The 21,907-nt window shown below is 50.0% G+C and overlaps 3 protein-coding genes across 3 annotated transcripts in view; 2 read left to right on the forward strand and 1 right to left on the reverse strand.

Moving 5' to 3' along the window:
* Positions 1–3,177, reverse strand: part of CSUI_003189 (pre-mrna splicing factor protein) — a 7,972-nt gene extending 4,795 nt beyond the window's left edge. Inside the window, exons 1-2 of the mRNA XM_068063387.1 lie at positions 1,980–3,177; positions 1,196–1,326 (exon numbers count right to left, since the gene is read on the reverse strand). Of these exons, the coding sequence (XP_067924635.1) occupies positions 1,196–1,326; positions 1,980–2,028 (180 nt within the window). The 5' untranslated portion in view covers positions 2,029–3,177. The remainder of the gene's footprint in view (positions 1–1,195; positions 1,327–1,979) is intronic.
* Positions 3,178–3,383: 206 nt separating this feature from the next.
* On the forward strand, positions 3,384–3,972 carry CSUI_003190 (uncharacterized protein; the record flags this gene model as incomplete). The annotated part of the gene is made up of 2 exons (XM_068063388.1): positions 3,384–3,647; positions 3,909–3,972. Coding segments are annotated over 2 exons (282 nt in total), but the record flags the coding sequence as incomplete, so codon positions are not given.
* A 2,256-nt stretch (positions 3,973–6,228) lies between these two features.
* Positions 6,229–19,196, forward strand: CSUI_003191 (ap2 domain transcription factor ap2viib-3). Its single transcript, XM_068063389.1, has 5 exons — positions 6,229–10,667; positions 11,455–13,128; positions 13,936–15,549; positions 15,973–16,554; positions 17,111–19,196. The coding sequence occupies exons 1-5, from the start codon at positions 7,143–7,145 to the stop codon at positions 18,884–18,886; spliced, it is 9,171 nt and encodes a 3,056-aa protein (XP_067924637.1). The 5' UTR covers positions 6,229–7,142; the 3' UTR covers positions 18,887–19,196.
* Positions 19,197–21,907: the final 2,711 nt, after the last annotated feature.

A 21,907-nucleotide genomic window follows, 5' to 3' on the forward strand; every position in this document is an offset into this window, starting at 1 on the left:
AAGAAAGAAAGAAAGAGGCGGGGTGTCGTGATGTGGATTGCAGCAACTTCACACCACATGCCTTGAAGGTCAACAAGACTGTCCTCGGACTGAGATGAGAGGACTGTCAATATAAACAACACCCAGATCTCTCAAGACAATGTGATGAAGACCAACAGCGACTGCAGTCACAATACGATCTATCTACCCATCTTTAATCTCTCTATCTATCTTTAATCTGTCAATAATTCTCTGTTTTGATTAGTACTATTATTGACGTCAGAGCAAGGGTCAACCACCTTGAGCACGAGATGCGCCTGGAAGAGGAAGCCAAAAGAAAAGACTTCCGTCCATGGAGTGTGCATCTCTCGAGAGAAGACATGGAGATGTATATACACCTGCTGAGAGACGGGACTTACTGATCAACTGGCCGACACCTTCAGTAGTTGAATGAGCATCTGGTGCCTGTCCTGCAGTTCCCCCTTCTTCATTCTTCTTTCTTTTTCTTTCACTTAAGTGTCTCGCATATTCCTACTCTCCCACACGCCAATCCCGCCGCAAGCGTCCCACGATGAAAACAGCACATACATACACATACGAGAAGTAAGAAAAGACAGAGAAAATCACTTTATGAAGAACACAGTCGACAGAAATGGAGAGACAGAAATACACTGTCAAGGGAGGGTGAATGAAGGAAAGAAGAGAAAGACAGAAAGAACTGTCAAAAACGAACTCCAGATTGAGAAAATTTCGTTGTCTGTGACTTGCTAGCGACAATCAGCTACTTGAGAGATCATCCGCACCCTTAGGTGCAGATCAAGACGCAGAAGAAAAGAAGCAGTCTTCTTCTATCAATCCCTCTGATCAGAGAAAAGAGACGAGACAGTTGGCCTAATGAGTTCTCTCCAGCTCTCACACTGTAGGCTCCTTGATATGAAACACTAGAGAAAAATAGAAAGTCTGATTTGAGAGAAGTTGAGAGGAAGGGAAGATACGAAGCATAGACTCTAGGAAAAAATATTTTCTCCAATACAAAGTCTGCTTCATCATTCTCCCAACTGATCAACATCTGAACGTCCCTCCTTCTTGTCTTTTCTCCGTAGCCAAGAAAAGAAAAGAAGATCAACTAACGCGGCAAACCTCGGACCCTATAGGAGGGATGATAAACGGACCGGTCTTATATGTGAAGACGTTAGGTACGCAACTGTTTTCTTACATTGAGGCGTTCGATTTCTTCTCTCTTTCTTTTCTTTTCCTCCTCAATAGCTTTACGCCGGGCCTCTTCACGCTGCTGTTCCACTGTCTTTCCTCTACAAATCCAACGCTGCCCGGCGCTCTTCTTCTCCGCTGTCGTAAACACACATGGTGGAGGAAAAAAACAAACAGGCCAATTCACGCTCTCGACGCTTGTGACTACTGTTGGCAATGGAAGTCACCTCTCGCACCTACCCATTACACTCAAAGAGAGGAGATGGAGAGATGGGCAACTGAAGAGAAGACGAGATATCTCTAAAGAAGGTACAGTAAGATGGTTAGAGTTACTGTGTAAATGCAGATCTCCTGAAGAAAAAACAAAGAACTCTCGGCTCATAGACGGAGACACAGCTGCAAGGGGGCACGACAAAACAGCGAGAAGGTAGGTATCAAGAGATGATGTTTTCTTTCAGCTCTATGGGCGAACCAGAAGAAAGCTATAGAAGCGCAAAGAATGACACCTTTCTATAGAGGAGACCCAATGCTCTTTCTCGAAGCAGAGAAAAATGTAGTGTGTCTCCCACTGTTCTGAAGAAACGACACATCACGAGACGCACGGGCCCACTGCATGTACGCTACAGAAAGAAAGAAACAATGAAAGTAAAAGAAGAAAGGGGAGCTTCGAAAGTATGGATGAGACGGGAGATAATGGAAGATGGCAAGGCGAGGGTACAGAAGTCTTCATCTTAGCAAGAAAAAACCGAAAGACAAAACAAGGCCCATTCCTTCAACTCCATGAGTCGTACCTGAAACAGCCTCTTTCTGTTGACTGATAATGCTCTTCAAGAGATCCATGTCGATCAAAGATGAAGAGGAAACTCGCAACAACTACACCAAGAGAAGAGGATTCCTAATGACGACAAAAGAATCCGGAGGAAACCATCCGCAGAACAAGCAAGAAAGAGGACTAGAGGGCCCTCGACAGTCGAAGGGAGTAAGAGGAGAAGAAAAGACGGACTGGAGACAACGAGAGAAAGACGAATCAGAGACACATGCAAAAGGTGAGAAGGCGAGATGCCCAGATGTGGTAAAGAAAAGACTCCTGAGGAGAGGAAGAAAACATAGTTTTCACTAGATTTACGTGAGGCTGATAGAAAGATGACTCAAGAGCTTTTGACGTGTTGTTTTGAGGAAGAAAAGACGCCGGGTGATCGATCAGATCAGAAAGAGTTCAGGAGATCAATGTTTAGAAAGAAGAGGTCTTTCGGTCTCCAGGGGGCATATGGGTGCAGAGAGACGAGCGCAGGATAGAGAAAGAGAAAAAAAAGGGAAGAAAAAAGTGTGAACTGACTCCGGAAGATGAAGGAGAGAAAGCCAGACAACCATGAGAGCAGGTAGCTATCCTGAGAACCAAGGAAGAGAAAAGAAACGGGAGAAGTGCACAAGTGAGAAAAGAGATACGCAAAAGTCCAATATACAAACGTGTAGAGATACATTCGAGTATGGTTCAGTGTTTGTGAAGAGCTGTGAAGAGAGATGATTTACTCCGACAAGAGAGAAGAAAGGCGAACGCGCAGAGAGAAGACACGACCCAAGGAGGGGAGGCGGAAGACCGAAGAACACAATTCATGTGTGAGAAGCGACAAAATCCGCTTGGTGAATGAAGAAAACAGGAAATAAGAAAGCCGCAAGGGGAAAAAGAGTCTTCGGAAAGCTCGCCTCCGCCAGGCAGTTGAGACAGAAAAAGAAACGAAATGAGGGGAGTGCCCAGGTGGCTGCGTACAACCCTTGAAGAGAGAGAAAGCGGAGAGGTGACAAAACTACGGGGAACAGAAACCCCAACTCAGAAGAAAACAGCCGACAGCGTTGTCGGGTTGTGAGAGAAGCGAAGAAACAGTAGAAGATTCTCCGGCTGAGGAATTCTTGTCAACAGATGCAGCACGAATGGCATTGTGAGAAGGCACGCAAGACAGCGACCGAAAAGAAAAGCAGACATAAGCGCCTGTCTTTAAGGAGAGATGAAGAAGGCTCAGGGGAAAGAGGGGAAAAGGAACGAGAAAGAGAAAAGAGCGGAGACACCTTGCCATTCGTCTGACTTTGCATGCGCGTCAGTTCTCTCTCCTTCGCATGCTAGGGATAGGTTTGGCTTCTGTGTAACGCCGCATCTTCCCGTAACTGTTGTTTGTAGGTTCTTCCTCTTTTTCGGAAGATATCTGTTTCTTTTCCACTTTTCCCTTGATTGGATAAAAATTTCTGATAGGAGCAATCGTCTCCGTGGAGGTGAAGCTCCTTCGCGTTTCCGAGCTCCCGGGCTAGGCTACTACGTGTTTCTACGCCTGTACTCCCACTTCTCCCCTCCCTGGGGCGGGGAACTACCAGTCGTCGCTACTATGTTGATATGGTTCAGAAAGAGAGCAAGTGTCGAACTGAACGCATATGCAGAGGCGCCCAAATCATCTGTGTCTGGAAAGCAGGTAAGATGGGAAGAACTGTTGGAGTAACAAGTGGGTCGCAAAGAGCACGGCAGCACGAAAGAACCATTACGGCAGTGGTAGTGTAGATTCTCTATGGGAGACACGACGAGCGACCGCACACCCCCAGGCCGCGTCAGGGATAACAATACGGCTCTCGACGCCTGTATAGTCTGACTCCGGATTCGATTCGTCGGGGTGTCGATGTGACCTCGAAAGGAACAGAGCTCACCCGGCTAATACTCAATTGGTGTGCTGCTACAGGCTACGATGGGCGGCTAGGAATTCTGCTCGCAATGGTGAGAGCTATTTTTCTTGTCTAAGTTCTGGGACGCCTGGTGCCGTAACAGACACTACAGTACCGGGAAGACCTTGGACCTGCTAGGCAGGTGGCGAGGCTACACTTGTTGTTCCGCGGGGAGCCGACCTTTTGCGATGGCCAAAGAGACGCCCGCAGGGAGAGGACCGGGACACAGTCAATCATTTTGAAGGGTAAAGAATACTGTCTGTGGAAATAGTGCTAGTAGCTGCTCAAGCCCCGTAGGGCAGCTGAGTTGTACGCTTTGTATACTCTAATGGAAGCCCCTGACTATGGGGAGCGTGCGCAGGGGGCTCCGAACGCCGCGAACAACTAGGACTGCCGACTCGGTGTTCACGTTTACATCTTCACAGTGAAATTGTTTTTGTAGTGTGACACCGCGAGGACAAGCCGCTGGTGCAATCGGAGGCAAGGGCGAGCCTTAGTATTTCGTGCCGCCCTTGTTCTGCGGAAGGCACCGCAGAAGATGTCGCCAGTTCGTCCTCTGGTGGGGTGGGTCTCGCGGACAGACAGCGTGCTCGGACGAACTTGTGGTCAACTTGATAGTCCTAGTCCTTGTGCGTGGGGGGCGGAGGTGCAAATGGAGAAGAGACAGCAAGCATGAACTGTGAAACCCTGACGAAAGCATCCGCGGCCAAATCAGCCAGTGCACTTTTTGCAGCGGTTTCCCGCATGTCGAAGACAACACGCGGAGTCCCGTGTTCTCCGAGATGCACGCTGCTCGGAACAGAGTCATTCCAGACCTTAGAGCTAGGATAACCAAGTGACTGTACTGTGTGTAGGGACTCCGGTAATGTGGGCAACAGTTCAAAGAACTGATGTTTTGGTGGAGGGAAAGAGTGCATATCCCCTGCGGAGAGAGGACTGGGTAAAGCAGAGGCGTCTCCCCAAACGCCAGCGTGACAGAGAAAAACGCTTTAGATTCGACGTATACTATTGCCCTGCACGCGCAAGTGGGTTTATTGAGGGGTCTTCATCCCGCACTTCTTTAGTTTTGGCTGTTCACCGTTGTAAGTCATCACCGTAGCAGCAAGGGTATCGTCGTCTCTTTCTCATTTCTTTCTCTCTCACCCGGTAGTGTCCGCCTGCTGACAATTTTCTACGGAGGGAGCGCGTAGCACTGGGTTCCTGACAATCCCGTCTTCCCACACCACACTACTTCCCAATAGTCTGAAATGCCTTTTTTTTTTCAAAAAGAATGCCGATGCCGTCCGAAGCCGCACGCAGTGAGGGATGAAGTTGCTGCCAGACCAGAAACGGAGCTTATGACCTCCGCCGCACTACCTCCCCGCACGTGCAACTTCATTCTGCAGATCACGCAATAAAGTCTCTCTCTCTCATTCTTCATCAATGCCTACTCCATTCCTCCCCGCTTCCTGAAATCTTTCCTAATCCCTCAGTGGCCGGCGGAGGTCTGTGAAGAACTCGCGACGACGTTACTTCAATTTTCACAGTACCCCTGTGCCCTCAGTTGGTCAGCATAGAGGAGTTCTTTTTTTTCTGACACACTTTTACGTCCTCTGTCCGGCCCTCTTCCCTTCCGACACCATGTCCAGGGAAAGGTCCCATCCACACCAACAGCGTCACTTTTTAGGCAATGGCTGTGGCAGCCTGCAAACTTTCTGCGCCCATGACTCTGAATAGTTCTAATTTCTTGTAAGCTAGTTTGTACCTTTTTGCTATCGCGAAAGAGATGGCAACTGAAGGTGAACTTGCCCCAGAGGTTTGAGAAATAGACAAGCAGGCCTGCGAGCGGGCCTTCAGTACGACGTGGTCTGTCCAGCCTTTCTTTTTCAGTGCCTTTTTATTTCTTTCGAACAACTCTCTTTCGTCCTGTCCGGAGCCTATGAAGATGGCTGAATCTTTGTCTTTCTTCGAATCTCCAAGCATCATGTCCGCTGCGACCCGATGATAGGTGAGAGCCACCTCCGTATGCACATCTCATGCGTGATCGGCTTTCGTTGAAGAAATGGGCTTCACCTCTTGCCATTACTTGCACCACGCTATTTGGGAGCTGTCGCTGCCGTCGTAGAAGTCGGATAATTGGTTTTACGTGAAAGGATTTTATAGGAGCAATAACTAAAATCTCCCCTGCCAATCTCCCGATTCAGCTGCAGCCACCGCAGCTGCAGCAGCAGCAGCCGAGGAGGACTGATTGGGGGTGCTCCTGCTGCTCCTTGTCCTGCTGCTACTAGTAGCATGGTGGTTGTAGGAATACGCAGGGGGCGCTGGCATCTGAAGTCCTGCTTGGCAGGCTTGACTGGGCGTTTATTTTCCTTGGTTTCGCTTGTTTTCCTTTCTTTCTTGTTTGCGTTTCTATACCATTGTACTCATTTGTCATTTTCCAGCCGTATGAGCTGAAGAAGGTTGCCCTGTTCATGGCTTTTGTCCTGCAGAAGAATCATCCGCTCATGGCTGCTGGACTTCTCACCGCTTCTGTCTCCCCCATCATCGTCACTCTCCTCTCGCTCCTCACGCAGGGCGGCGGCGCGTAAGGGCGGGCCGTCGCCATCTGAGTGAGGAGGAGGAGGCTTCTTCTTATCCCCCCCGCCTCTACCTGCTGCTGCTGCCGCTGCTACGTACTGTTTCTGCTTGTCATTCCTGTGCTCCGAGCCTGTTTCCTTCTCCGTCTCTTCGCGTTTTTTTTCTTCCTTTTTCTGCATGTGGACTAAGACGGGTTAAGATGACGTTTTTGTCCTGTCCTTCTCATCAGAGCACAGCAATTGGGTCAGTACTGCAGCACCCGGCCTTCCGAGGAAACCCGCGGTGCCGCTCGTTCTTCTTCTTCCCTTTTCTTTTCCATCATATCCGTTCCCTCTTCCCTTGCTTCTGTTTCCGTCCGCATCAAGATGTAACCGGCAAAACCTGCAGTTCAGGATTCTTTTGTCTCCTGACATCTAGATAGAAACTCATTCTTTCTTCTCGTCTGTTTTTCTTGTGCTGCGCTCCCACGCAGCGACGTGCGAGGGAGACAGGGCGGGCCGACTGCATCATCACCCCTCCTTCAGTTTACCCTTCCTTCAATGACATCTTCTCCCTCCTTTCACTCAAGTGATGTGTAGATTGTTTCTCACTGAGGCTGGTGTTTCTCGTTACGTTTTCATTCTCTCTTTTTTACATGCTCCTGTTTACGTCTTACAGGTGTACAAGCCTTCAGTTTTTTCCACGTGCGAGTCAGCATGGTACATACCTCTGCAGCGAAGGCGGAGGTGTCCGTGACCGCTTCTGGAGAAGAGGGGGGGGGAGAAGGAGAAGATGCTCTTGCATGCCATGCAGGTTTTCCAGAGGGTGTAATGAAAGAGAAGTCTTCCCTTTCATTCGATTTGTCGTCGTCAGGTGGTCCTACTGACGAGCTAAACAGAAGCGGGTCGATGTCATACCCGTCAAGCACCGGTGACAGAGATACAGCCTCAGGGTGCTGTCTACTACCGTCCTTGGCAGTAGGGAGAAGTGAAGAGGATCAACAGACATCTCTTTCTAATTCTTTTGTTCAACATCACTGTAAGCAGAAGAACGCATCTTCATTCTTGTCGACGTTGAGCAATGCAGACAAGGATAGTGAAAGTCCTGAGAATCCTGTACAGGGGGGTGGAGAGCCCCCGTCCGGAAGCGAGAGCGTAGGGAGGCCCTGTTGGGAGTTTCCTTCCTTCTGCGACTCGACAGGTGAAGGGGTGGGAGGAGGCGAGTCGTCGCCTCCCTCGATATCTTTTTTTCCCTCTGTTGGATTAGTAGGTGTCAATAATTCCCGACAGATACCGAGGAGTCCGACAAACAGTGCATGTGGAGGGGGGTCGCCAGCCGCTGCTGCGGTTGTAGCAGCAGCTGTATGTACCCCATCGACATGCGCATCTCAGTCGTCTCCGTTGTCCGTTGTCTCGTCCTTGAGGTCGACGGAACCTGCAGATTTCTCTCCACAAAGTAGCCTTGTTGTGCCTTCTCTCTCTCCCTTAGGGAGTGGTGACATCCCGGTCACTACTCTAGGAGAAGGGAGCGCGTCGTCAGCTGTTGCTTTAGTATCGGTTCCCGATACAATGCCAGATGGACACACACGCTCTAGAGAACCCGACTACACGCTTCCGTACATGGAGAGCAAAGAGAAGCGAGGAGGCGGAGAGGCCGAGGAGGATGGAGGTGTATGGCGAGGGGGTCCTCAAGAATCATCGTTGAGTGGCAAGTCGTACAGTGCTGGAGAGGGAGAAGAAGAGCAAGAGCTCTCAAAGCGGAGGGATGGAGAAGAACTGAAGCCAGTAGCCGGGAGACGGGAAAGAAAAAGGCAACGTGAGGAAGAAGATCAACCCGAGGCGGGATCTTTGAAGGGACCCAGCGAACCGCCTTGCGACGACGAATCATCGTCACCGCGAAAGATCTCTCAGAGAGGTAACGGTTCCTCTTATTCTCGGTGTACCAATAGTTCACCTGAGGCAGTTATCCCCTCTCCATCTTCTCAGACATCTTGTCCTTTACTTTTCCCGACCGAAGCCTCTCCATCTTCGACATCTCTTGCCTTTGCTGCGTCTTCTTCCTCTTCTTCTCTTCTTACCTCGCACGATGGCTCTTCGGCAAATGGCTCGGAAGAAGGGGTCTCATCTCCTTCACTCGTGTCAACATCTTCATCTGCGTCAGCTGTCTCGGGAGGTGGTGGTGAAGCCCTCCTCACAACAAATGTTCCCACAGCGTCTTTCGATCTTAAGACGAAACATGCTGACGAAGAGGATTCAGAAGATCAGATAGGGTTTGTACCGTCATCTATATCTAAACCAACCGAAGACCCTTCTCTTTCTGCTACCTGCACGGAGATAGTCCCTGTCAGTGAGGATAGTTCCACGAGTCATCACAAACAATCTTCTCTCTCGCATGCTCCGTCATCTTCTTGTCTGCATGCTGACCTGGAGACCTTGTCGTCGGAGGCGTTCTCTCCTCCTCCTCCACCTACTTCTATATCAGCTCTGCCTGAAGATCAGCCCAGTGTTCATCATGACGTCCGTCCTCAGTCCGTGTCGATTTCATCCTCCTTCCCTCTAATTTCGTTCCCAAAGAAGAACGACACTTCGTGTTCTTCGCCGTCTCTGTGCTCTTCCCCTTCCTCAAGAAAAGAGCTGAAAAAAGAAAGTATAGGGACCCCCCCTCTCGACATACCTGCTTGTGCCCTTTCCTCCTCTTCTGTCTTGTTACCCAAACTGCCCCCCGAGGTGTCTTCTTCGCACAGTCCATCTGTTGTCTCTCCTCTAGCAGAAGCGAAAGAAGAGACTTTGGCAGGCCGGGAGATAGATCCTTGTCTGCTAGATATGAAGGAAGAGAAATGCGGAGAAGATTCTTCATCGTCGCGGCTGGCATGCGAACGTGAAGATCCTCTTTCCATACCTTCCCTGTCAACATTCTCTCCATCCACCAGAATACATCCACAGAGACCCAACTCGTCCTCCTCTAGTAGTGGGTCTGCCGATATCTCTTCCTCGCGGCCCTTACGTTCTTCGAGGACTCCGTCCACAATAACTCTTGACTTTGCATCTGCGGCCTCGGCTTCTAGTGGCGTTTGTTCTTCACTCCCTCCCGCGACAGAAGATGGTCAAGTAGCTCCTGTCGCCTTATCATCTTCATCTGCTTTCTCTGCTTTAGAGCAACCAGTCCCAGAGGTAAATGATGACCACAGGTCATCTTCCCCTCACACAGAGACAATTCCAGTCAACTCAAAAGAGATGGAGGCAGGAGAGGAGGAAGGTGTGTCAGATGGAGAGCACCCTCTGGTATCTGATATCTCTTCTCTTTCATCCCCATCTTCCACCCTTGTCTCTTTGGCGCCTTCTACACCACCAGCACCACAGCCTTCATCTGTGCCCGGGGCTGTAACTCCCCCGCGTCCGGGATCAGGTTCTCTTTTTCAACAAGAAATGAAGGATAGAGGTACCGCCGGTCCTCCTGCCTGTGAAACAACAATGAGATCATCGGCACTGGCGTTAGCCGATAATCATTCACGAAATCTCCAAGGTGTCCTTTCTCAGAGTTCTCCGGATCCTCCAGAGAAGACTGCGTCAACTCCCACGACTCGACGAAGAGCCTCTCTCTCAAACGCTGCGGTGGTCGTAGCAGCTAGCCCTGCCAGTGATATAACAGCATCTAGTTCTCTGATGACACGAACCACAACTCCATCTCGAATGGCGCACACGACCTCTGGTCATCGTCATTCGACACATAAAGCAAATACTGTGGTGCGTGCATTGAATCCACGACTCCATACAAACCTCTCAACAGGGACACCTGTGATGTTGGCCGAGGGATCAGAAGGCGTGGGACTAAGTGTCTCTTCTCCTTCATCTAAGAAGGATACGAAGAGGGGAGACGGAGGGTCTGCTACGGATGATTACCCAGGGGGGGGTGTTATCGGGATGGATTCCTTGTGGCTCTTGAACAAGACAGCAACGCCCTCTCGTGCCTCAGTCATAGGTGAGGGAGATGAGAGGGGAGACGGAAGAGACAGGGGATCAGAGAGGAGGGAAGGGAGTGAGATGATAGGCGAGGATGAGGAGGCAGGACAGAATGAAGATGACGAAGTCACAAGACTTCATCGTTTAGATCTTCTAAGACATTCTCATGATCGGACTACCGTCGAATTGTATAAAATGGAGAAGGGAAGGTTAGTGGAGGAACTTGTCAGGAAAGCAAAGAAGTATCCGAAGGTCCCTGGGGTCTACTTTGATCGCTACCAGGTAGGTTGTTCGCCAGTGGACATAATCTATGTATCGTGGCCATGTGCCCTCATAACGATGACATCCAGAATCAAGCGTTCCTACCAGAAGTATTTCTCTCACGAGTTATATTCATAGTCTCCCCTCTTGCTTCTGTCTTCTTTCATGTGTGCGAGTGTAGACGCATGTAGTTATTGATATAAGGAAGGTATAAAGAAATTCAGAGGTGCAAACATGAGAAACCTACTGACTGATACTTCTTTCCGGACAACGCGGCAGCACTCCTTTACACGCGTATTGTATATCTCAAGAGGTGTCATGGTTCTCTTGCTTTTAAACTTCCTATTGTTCTTTCTTCCTGTATCGAGTTCCCAGGAAAGAAAAGAATCTTTGCATTGCATGAGAGAGTTTACGTGTGTACGTATGTCTATGTGTATCTATGTATGTACTGCCATTTTCTCCGGGGCATTCTCTTGTAACAGTCAAATCATGTCGCTGAGTACAGGAATGAGCGGTAGGAATAACATGAGAGAAAATAGGCACGACGGAGGGAGACCAACAAGCGTAGTGTGTGGTATACTCAGTTATCGATATGGAGTCTAGTCAACGGGACTTGGAGAGTATGTAGTGCTGGCGGCAGTTTCATGGGTCGGGGAAGGAGACAGGGGACCTATGTATTTCTAGCTAGTCAAAACATTGACAATCTCAGATGAATCGAGGAATGGTCAAGTTTTGCTTTCTCTTTTCAGCTCCTTTTTGATCCTCGTCGTTTTCCTGTGTTTGCACTGTGCGTGTATCCAAAAAACAGCAACGGTGGTGCGTGAATTGGACGGAGGCGGGTCGTCGAGTGGCTCGGTATTTTCCTGTGAAAGCTCATGGGTTTGATTTTGCATATCAGCTAGCTGTGAGCTGTATGTTAGCTAAGAAGCCGGGTTCTTCACCGTCAGCGGCGTCGGCATCGTCTCCCTCAAGTGCTCGAGGGAGTACTAAATCTCGCCCAGGATTTGTCTCTTCGTCGTCTTCGTCATCATTCGGCTCTGTATCTCGAGGACTCAAAGCTGAACCAGGAGGCAGTTCCGAGAATCCTCGAGGAGGCGGGGGGACTCCTCTTTCATCTTCTGCTCGGAAGACGACGGGCACACGTCGTAGTACAAGCGTGTCTTCTTCCACTACATCAAGGGGATCAGCTAGTCAGCTTGTTACAAGTTGCGGTGGGCTGTCTGGGTTCTCTTCGGATACATCCACTCCGTCATCCTCTTTGACTGAGACTGGCAAATTCTCTTCTACTACGGCTCTACATCATCCTTCTACACACACTACCACAAGTCTAGCTCTTTCGTCACCACTCTCAGGAGCACCCCCCGCACTAACAGCAGCAGGAGTGGGTGGTGGGACCCCAGGCATCTTTGCCTTACAACAACAGATGCTTCTTGCGGCTCAACAGGCTGCCGCCGGGGTAACTGCAGCAGGGAGAACAGATGGAGGACAGCTAAATTGTGTAGGAGGGGGAGGACCTTGTAGTGCTGGTAGTAGTAGTAGTACTAGTGCTTTTCCTTTATCCGCTCTTACAGCAGCGATGGCCACCCCTGAACAAGCACTATCATGTGCTGGGATAGGTGGGATTTCGCAAGGGACAGCCGTAGGAGGAGGAATAGATACTCAGAATACAGGGGGTCTCTTAGCTGCTTTTCTTCGATATCAAAGAGCCGCCAGACTCCAACAGCAACAACAACAACAGCAACTCACTGCAATGCTCTCAGGAGTTGCTGGTGTTGGGGGGGGGGATGGCTCTGGTGCTTCTCTTCGTGGAGGTCAGAGTAATGACTTTACCTCAGGCCAAAGCAGTACGGCGAGTAGAGTACAGGCGAGAGGCTATCATCAGAATTTGCCCGGAGGGGGTGGGCTGCATGCCCTTGCCCAGAGAGAGGGAATCACAACTTCAGGGGGGGGCTGTTCCCCCCCAGAAGCGGGACGTGGAAGTTTAGTGACGTCTCCTACACCTTCGACTACAGATACATCCGCAGCTCTTATGGCTCTTTTAAGTGGAGCTCAAGGGAATACATCCTCAGGCCAAGGCATTCTAGATCCTTCATCAACAGCGGGAGCAGGAGGCCTGTTAGAAAATGCGGCAGCAGCTCTTTTGGGTCCACTCGGGACAGACTTGCTTGTCCATACTCATCCTTCACTTTTACTTCCTAGTGTGACTGCCTTAGCACGAAAACTCAATCAGCATGATCAGCAGCAACTAGCAGCTGCTCTAAGACGTGGAGGGGGGGATGATATAGTAGGAGGAGCAAAGTGGAGTTCAACGCAAGACGAAGTGGCATCTCGACATCTTCAGAACCTTCTTGAAGACGAGGGAGTTTCTGCGCCACGACGTGTGGGTGCTCTAGATGCTGGGGGTGGAGAACTTTCTAGAGAAGAGGACAAGGGAAGAGGGCGAGGCCTTCAAGGGGAGTGGACGGCACAAGGGGAGACGGGAGTAAGTCTTGGAGGGAACATCGCATGTGTACCACATCAATCATACGGAAGACTTTCACGCACGTAGCCATGGCATTTCTGAGATTCTTTTCATAGCTCCTGGTTCCGTATACGGTGTAAATACATAAGGAGTCGCAGCAGGTTCATTCTCTTGTGAAGTATGGCCGACATATCCCTCGGTGTAGCGTATGCCTACAGCATTCAAACACCCAGCTAGCGGGGCGTAAAGACGAAGCTCGTAGTAGCGGTTTTTTATAGGCACGTATGTCCATTTTTATCCGGTATGGGTGTCTTCTAGACCCCTTCTCCTCAGAGGGCATGTGTCCGCAGGGCAAATGTTGTGAAAGGGAAGGAAGGAGGTTCTGAATTTTCTTTATCGCGATTGCGTTTTGTCCATCGATGTATTCGTGAGGATTTCGAGATGTTGAGCTTTATGGCTGCATTTGTTTCTCTCTCAGTGGCGAGTATATGCCTGCTTGAAACGGCTTTCTACACAGGAAGTGTAGATATTGCATGCGCCTTTGTCTTGTCGGGCGTAGGGAGGAGATTCCCGTCAGTGTATAGAGTTCGAGAGACTTTCTGCGAAGTGCTCGTTATCCTTTTTCTTTCCGGCTGCTCTAATCAAGAGGGGAGGATTTCTCTCTCGGAGAGAAGAAATTCAAAGAAGGTACGAGAAGGCTTCTCTCATGCAGACATTCTACCGGGGTGGGGGAAGAACTGCAGACTCAGGTGATTCTAGAGAATGGATGTTGAGCTTGTCTTTGTGAAGTCGTGAAAGTGTCTACGTTTCCATGTATGTTCTTTTCAGCCTTCAGCGAGTGGCCCTCCACCTCAGAATTCTTCCTCTCCTCTTCCCGCACACTCTGACGGTCCCCTTGTAGCGGGGCCTCCTCCTACCTCATCGCCAGCGTCCTTAGTATCAGATAGGACAGTGAATTTAACTGGTCTCTCCTCTTCTGCTTTTGCTGCGTCCTCATCATCTCCTGCTCCTCGGCTTGGCTTACAAGACACGACCATCAGCCTTGCAGGTCATCTCCGCTCTTCCTCTGAGAAACTTGGCAATGAACCGCCTCCCCTGCGGCCCCGACAAGGAGGAGGAGGAGCTCCAACACCCCCTGTGACGGGTTCTTCTGGTATAGATGTATTACGTTCTCTTGTTCTGGAAAACAGTGGGCAACATGCGTTATCTTTTTCGGGGGGAGTGAATCAGTTAGAAATGGAGCCTTCAGCTCTTCAGAAACAAGAGATGGCTGGTGGGGGAGCCTCAGAGCAACCCTCGAATGTGTTAGAGGAGAAAAGGAAGACAGACATCTTGAGACCATGTCGTAGGTCTCAAGGTGATATCACCAGTAACAGTATCACGAGGGGTAGTGAAGGAAATCTTCCAGCGGGAGATCTAAGTCAGGTTGTTAAATCTCCTCGACGACCAATGATAACTTCCTCAAGAGGTAACAATACTCTAGCCAATGATTCAATCCATACTGTATCACAAAAGCATACGACCACACCCTCATCATGTACAGAAGGGATGGAGGAGAGAGAGTGCGACAACTCCGGAAGATATGTTGCAGGAGAAGGCGGTAATAGTGAGGGTGTTCATGCGGGACACACTGAAGATTCCGCAGAAGGTGATCTATGTGCACGAGAAGAGTTAGGAGATAAACTGAGAAGTGCTGTAGCTGATGATAGCGGTGTCAAACACGAAGGAGAAACTGAGGAATGTACCAACGCAGCACCATCTTCCTTGTTGTCGGGTAGATGTCAAGTGCAAAGAAGAAAGGAAGATGTAGAGTTGCTACGTAGAGATCGAGAGATGGCAGGTGGGAAGGTTCCACGACATTCATTCGAGAAGAATGACACGCGGGAGATAAGAAGTTCCTCTTCTTCAGATCTCTCGATCTCCCCTGAAGCACCTTCTTCCTGTTCAGGAAATACCACGGGGTTAGGGCTCTATGGAGAGGCCGATCAAAGTGTGAAGTTAGAACGATGTAACAATAGCAGTGAGAGTAATAGTCATGGCAGTTGTAGTCCTACGAACAAAGCTACTAAGGAAGGAAGGGACCGTCATCATTCGAAGACCCTTAGTGACGACAAGACCTCATCAGTCAATTCTCCCCTACGAGAAGGAGAGAAACAGAAGATGATGAAGTCTGTTTGTCGAGGACTGGGTGCAGGAGGACATCAAGGAGAACTTCATGCGCTGAAAGAACGAACCGATGCTGTTATAGCACAGATGGCTCGTCGGCCAGGTCAGTATAAACAGCCTACAAGCGGTTCTTCTTCCCTACAGGGTCCCCCCGTGCTCGCCCCTGGTGAAGATGGAGAAGGCCGGACGATGCAGGTGGTGGAAAATGAGAAAGATGATGACGGGGGCGAAGAAGCGATCTATGATCCGGAGGCTGATAAGGCTTTTGCTAACCAGGTGAGTGCATAGCGCGGACATCTTGTACCAGCATTCTCGTGATAATGACGGTGGAGTTCTCCGGTCACTCGAATCTGTATGGCTTTGGAAGAGATCGTCATACCTAGGTATACATGTACGTATATATGGTGTTTATAAATATATACATATATATGTATATATATATATATATATACACGTATGTACGTATGTGTCTGAGTGTGGTGATAGCAGCGGGGGATCGTGTATAAGGATTTCACAACAGTTATGCGGGGAAGAAGTGCTGTGTATCTCTACTATCGTTCATAAGTAAGCAAGGGTGTAGGTGTTGCTGTGTGGTCCCGCCTCTGGGTAATGTCCATTGCCTGCCTTCTCACTATGTCTGTGAAATTTTCTAGTTTCACGCGGTTCTGTGCCTTGCCCATGCATGCCTTCATTCTTCAGCCCGTCAAGGAGCTCGTCCGTGAGGCGATGAAGTTGAAGCGCGTTCCGGGGGTGTGGTTTGATCGTTCTCAACTTCGGTGGGCTTGTAACTATAGAGATACGAGTGGCGCATTCTCTCCCTCGTCTTCAGCATCAGGAGATTCTTCGTCCCTTCTTCCATCTCCGTCCCCCTTCACGAAACGGAGAGCTCAATACTTTCCGGTCAAGGAGCACGGCTTTTTCCGAGCACGCCAGCTAGCTATCCAGACACGAAGACGCATGAATGATAGCTGTCATGTCTCCTCTTTGGATACTGGAGCGGGTCGGTCTATCGTCCCCCATAGTTCGTCTAGCCCGTCTAGTACGGATTCAACGCTGTTCTCAACACGAGCTACCGAAGGAGATATGGCTTTTCTCACGAAGAACGAAAAACCCGGTATTAGCTCATTTTCACCCACGAAGAAGATGGGAGGAGGCCGTGGACAACGCACACCCGCCGCATCAACTGAAGGCGAGAGATCTGCACGGGGAGAAGCGGACCGACTGGGTGAACGAGGAGAAGACGGTACCATCTCAACCGATCCTGGAGTGCAGCAGTGCGAGGTAAGTGATTGTCTTTGTTGATATCTTATTCTCCTCTATACGGATTCGGGAAAGTTTCTCTTGCTGCTTGCTCTTGCGAACTACTGACTCATCGTGTAATCGATTAGCTTCTTGCCGATGATGCAGGGGTCGCGTAAGAACGTCGTAGAGGTTCTCTAGACACAGGGGTTGTGTCTTGCTGGACCTGTGGTGATACTCAAGAGAACGTATTCTTCTCAGTCAACTTACCTAATGGCGCGTCTTCTCAACTGAAAGGAGCAGTGTGAGGGCTAGGGTGAAAAACGTTTAAAGTTCAAGAGTTGGAGAGACCTGTTTGCGCCACTGCACAAAGTGAATAGCTAGATAGATTGATATGCGCGTAGATAGAGAATCTACCTGTGTATCTATCTATACAAGAAGTCGATAGGGGAGAATGATTGGGATAGAGATTTGTAGCTCGGGTTTACATAGGCTCTATCTCGGAAGATGGGTGCGCTTTGTGTTGCCAGTGGTTGGTTGTTGGTGCTTGTCCTTAGATTTTGTTCGTGACGACCGTATCTTTTCTGTTTCCATGCAGATGCCAGGAGGAGCCAATACCACCCTCTCTGCTCTCTCGACGCTTGGACTGTCGGGGGCTGGTGCGTCCTTTCCATCACTGTCGTCAGCCCTTCAAGGATTGAATGTTATGAATTTAGATAAACCTTTCCTCTCTTCAGCTCCATCAGCACGGCCTACTTCTCCGTCAGCGACGAGCAGTTTGTCTCTTGCGTCTGTCTTAGGAGGGGGGGGAGTCGGTAATGGTACCGGGTTAGATCTTGGAATTGGCAGTTCTGCTCCTACTGGAGTTTCCCCGCTCTCGACTGCTGCAGCTCTTCTAGGGCGACGACTTTCTGGGTTAGGAGAGACTTCTGGCTCTCAAACCATTCCAGCGAGTCTTCTAGAAGAGATCTCGATGCGTCTAGCCGGGGGAGCAGGAGGGGGGACGGGTGTCTTTGGATCAGGAGCAGGGGGAGCACTGAGTAACGAGACAGCAGCCTTAGCGGAGCTTCTTGCCTCTCCTTTGTCAGCGTCTTTGATGTTGACAGCTGCAGGAGGGAGTGGTCTTTATCCTTCTTCATTTTCAGACGGAGGACTTAGTGGGATGACACAGGCATTGGAGCAGAGGGTTGACCAACGTCAACAGCTCTTAAGCTCGGCAACAACAGCACTGGCCTCTTCTCTTCCTACCATGTCTCTTCCCGACCTACTCTCCAACAGCAATGCTCATGCAGGGGCAACACCTGGGGGAGTGTCACCTGGATGTGGGTTGATATCACCTTCTCTTCTTCTTGCTCTCTCGTCTCCATCACCACTTGTCTCTTCGATTCCGGCACCTTTAACTAACTGCGGTAGTCAGTTGTTAGCCCTGCAAAAAGACGCGATTCAGTACATTTTAGAGGATCTAAGACAAAACTGTCTAACATCATTGTCTGGTTTGCTTCCCCCCGCCATGTTTCAGAGTGTGTCTCTGCACCTCATGAAGCATGTACAGCGTGTTGAGCGGGCGAAGGTTTTCACAGAGGTGGAGCCATTCTTAGGATTGTTTTTGGATTGTATCAATTCGAAGCAAATGCCAAGTCAGCTACCAGTTGGTGTTCAGTTGAATCTGATACAGCTAGCTGTGGCGCTAGACACGTTGTTGGATAGATCGGAACTCGTCGCGCGCAGCGCAGCATCAGCTAACGCAGAGACCAATACTTCCCTCATTGAGACAACATGCTCTCAAGGAGGAGGTGGGGGGGGAAGTGAAGCGCCAGGCAAACTCACCGGGGAAGATGCTTGTTCTCCGTCTCCGGAAAAACGACGAATGAGAGGAGACAGAGATGAGGCGTCGTCACCCATGGCTATCAGAGTAGCTAGGAGGAACGCGTCAGAAGATCTCGAGAATTCCGGCACTTTGACAATGGAGCAATTGAGTCAACTCCAGCAACAAGAGGAAATACAGAGATCTCATTGTGTTCTTCGACCTCCTACAGCTACCACCCCCCCGAGACGACAGGTAGACGCGCCAAAAGAAAAGGCCTTGCTCAGCGGAGTGACCGCCGGCGATTCAGCGAACACTACGTCATGGCTGGCTTTCGCTAATTCGCTACCGACTTCTTTAGACATGAAGAGCGGGACACGCCCCCTTATCAGCGGTGCGTATACAAAGGGACCTACCGGGGGTGCGACTACTCCTGCGTTATCAGCTATAGGTGAGAGAGGGACGCCTGAATCTCTCTCTCTCTTTTCTTCAACCTTAGGAGGCTTACTTACTGGCGGTGCCGCCAGCTCTGTAACAGCTCCAACTTCACTTCCTCCTTCATCCGTCTAAGTACTGAGGGATAGCAAAACTCCTTGCTTTCACCGGTGAAATTGGATTCCGAACGGACGACGCTCTTGGGTCATTTTTGTCGAGCCCCTCGTTGCAGGAGTCTGATTCTCGATAGTCTAACGGATGAAGAGACCTGGGTGTTCGTGTGTAGCTAGCCCTTCACAGGCAGCTCTAGAGACAAGGCACCGGTCTTGATTCTGTTTGTCTCACCCTTAAAATTTCTCCTGTAGTGAAAGCGACACGCATATACGCATACCGTCTCTAATACATTTTGTCCTTTCTTACCACCGAGTTTTGTTTGTTTTTCCCCCATCTTCATTTTCGCTCGCGGAGGGTTGTTTTTTTTTTTTCCTCGAACTTGCAGTGCCCGTCGTAGACAGATCAGGATAATTTGCGGTTCTCGTGCAAGGAGGAGGAGGAGGAAGAACAACAACAACTCAGCAAGACGAATTCCCCAGTTTCTGCTCTTCTCTCTCAGTCAATACAGCACCAGCCCTTTCTCAAAGGAGGGACTGACAGAGATGTAACCTAAACGCGTTTCCTTTTCTTGAGAAAACTATGTTTGTAACTTTGACTCATCTTAAATCACGGCTAGGGGAGATGGACTACAGTCCCGACTACTACCGTTAGATAGGAGGATGGTCGGATTGAATGCGAAGGGCTGAAAAGACGACTCGACTGGTACTTCACAGAGAGGAACATGATGTTCTCAAGGAGATGACGGTGTGGCGTTTTTTTTTTTTTCCGTCTGGACTCCCGAAGGAAAGCCAGCGTCTATTCAGTTCGTATGTTTTTTGTGTGTCAAGTGCCCTGTATAAGATGCAGGACAATGTGTTGGTGAAAGGCCTGCCTTCCTACGATCTTCATGGGTAGGGGCGTCCGAGGGATTTGGCTCTTTCTCATTGCTGTGAACCTCTGGCGCATCGTGGCGTTTTCACGTGAACAATATATACATCTTCACCTTGCAATGGTTTGTGTAGACTAGTGAAGAAGAAGACATCACCTTCATTCACTCTTTGTTCTCAGAGAGAGAGACTGTCGGTGGAGTATGCCGAAGTAGTGTCTTCTGTAGGCAGTAAGGAACATTAAGGATGAGCTCAGCGATGGCTGCCGGTCCTCGGTCCAAGGAAAACTGTGTCAATGGCCTGCTTTCTGTTTTCCATTAGTTTTCTCCATACTTGAGATTACTGAACTTTCTGTGGCAGTCGGAGCATTCAGTCCGCTTCGCTGTGGCTCTACAGGTTCGTTCTCGCAGGCTTCTTCTCTGCCTGAGTGAGAGAAGACTCCTTGTCAGTGTCATCACTCCTGTTGCTAAGCACCTGTAGCCATATCACTGGTTGGCCCTCCTTTACACTGCTTCGGGGTCCGGGATCCACACGTATCTGGTACCGAAGCTCTGTCCCCCGTTCGCAAGTCAGGATTCCAGTGTACGGTGTTCATCATTTTGTTCCCGGAAGCAAGGAGCAGCTGCTAGCGTAGACACAATTTCGGATTGTGGATGCTTCTGTTTCTCGTGGAAAAAGGAAAACGAAAGAATCCTTGCACACACTGGTGGTAGCGACGATTTCGGGGTATCGCACAGATATGGTCGTTTCTGCTGTAGTCGGAGCTCCGAGAAGCAGCGGTGTGTTAGTTCACGCGACGCAGTAGCATCTGTCGTCTTAGCCGTGCCATGTATATAGGAACGGTACCTTTACTAGTGCGGGATGCGGCACAGGCGGCCTCCCTTTTTCTGAAACAGGATGACAGGACAGAGCCATCCGAGGCGTCGTCGAGTGAGAGACAGTGAACATCCACCGGACACGCACAGACAAACCAGATCGCAACTGGCTGCATCCGTTGAAGCATTATCGCGTATCCGTTTCTCGTCCCTCACTCAAGGGAGCAACTCAGTAAAACTTTTCTTCACCATCCCGGGATGTGTGCTTCTGAATCCTCTAGGACACAGAGAGGGCGTCCCACTCGGAACTCTTGATCCGTATGAAGTGCCTAACCTCTGGAAGCAATACATTCACAAGGCTCCTCACGGATTGACCCTGGAGACCGCGCAAGAAAACTGTACTCTGTCAAATCCGGGGTCGGCTGCACGAGTCGCAGGTGGGGAGCGGCCCTGCGGTTTCTGCAGCCTCTTGCATCCCCGGCACCGCGCACGCCGGCCTGACTTTGCGACAGCTCCTACTTCAGTGGCCCTGCCGTCATGCTGTCGGAGTGTCCCTAACGACTCATCCGACTGGAGCAGTTTGTCATTACGCATACCAGCCAAAGAATCATACACGAAACTTCTCACAAGGGTGCTAACATTGCAAGTTAATGGGCCTTGCTGATGCCCTCCATTGTGACCGTTGCGCGCCCTCTCATCTTTGTCTCTAGCGGACGCCGAAATGGCTGATAGCATATCTATCAGTTAGCTTGTTTCACTGCCATCTGACCTCAGGTGAGACGTGGAGAAGACTGCTCATTTTGCGTAGCGATGACAGTGAAAGAAAACAACGTAGTTGGCAGGGTCGAAACGCCCGTGTCGGTGCATCATTGCGAAGTGTTGCTGTGTATCGGTATAAGCGACGAAGCCGTCTTGTTACCGACAATAGTACTGATTTCCGCTGCAGGAGGGGGATGTCTTTGTCGATACCGGCGGTCTAAACGAGAGGGAAAGCTTTGACTTCACACGCCGGCATTCCTTTGACGCGTCTGTAGGACGCGCGCACAACAGATGATCTTCAGACGGTCCACCTAGGGTGTCCTGCTGCTCCTTGGCGGTGCGTGCTTTCTGGACTGTATGTACACCGTTATGCAGACACACACAGATCGCGGTTCTGCTCCGGTGCTGCCTCTACTATATGAACAATGTTTACAGTTTCGTTATCTTTAACTATTCGAAGCGTTGAGAAATCGTGTTTGAGGCAACGTTGAGACGCACACCAGGCCACTCCCAGGGCGAAGGGACCGATCTGTCGGTGGCGGCATAAGAAGGTAGAAGAGGGACGACATGTGCCTGCCGTTTGTGCTGCCGCCGCGGCCGCA

The sequence above is a fragment of the Cystoisospora suis genome, assembly GCF_002600585.1.
Source record: "Cystoisospora suis strain Wien I chromosome Unknown contig_1392, whole genome shotgun sequence".
In the NCBI taxonomy this organism is placed as follows: Eukaryota; Apicomplexa; class Conoidasida; order Eucoccidiorida; family Sarcocystidae; genus Cystoisospora; species Cystoisospora suis.

Excerpts from the sequence above, each read along its gene's own strand:
- CSUI_003191 (XM_068063389.1), top strand. The coding sequence starts at position 7,143 with ATGGTACATACCTCTGCAGCGAAGGCGGAGGTGTCCGTGACCGCTTCT. Across the intron at positions 10,668-11,454 it reads TCTACTTTGATCGCTACCAG|CAACGGTGGTGCGTGAATTG; the intron begins GTAGGTTGTTCG and ends TCCAAAAAACAG. Across the intron at positions 13,129-13,935 it reads CGGCACAAGGGGAGACGGGA|CCTTCAGCGAGTGGCCCTCC; the intron begins GTAAGTCTTGGA and ends TGTTCTTTTCAG.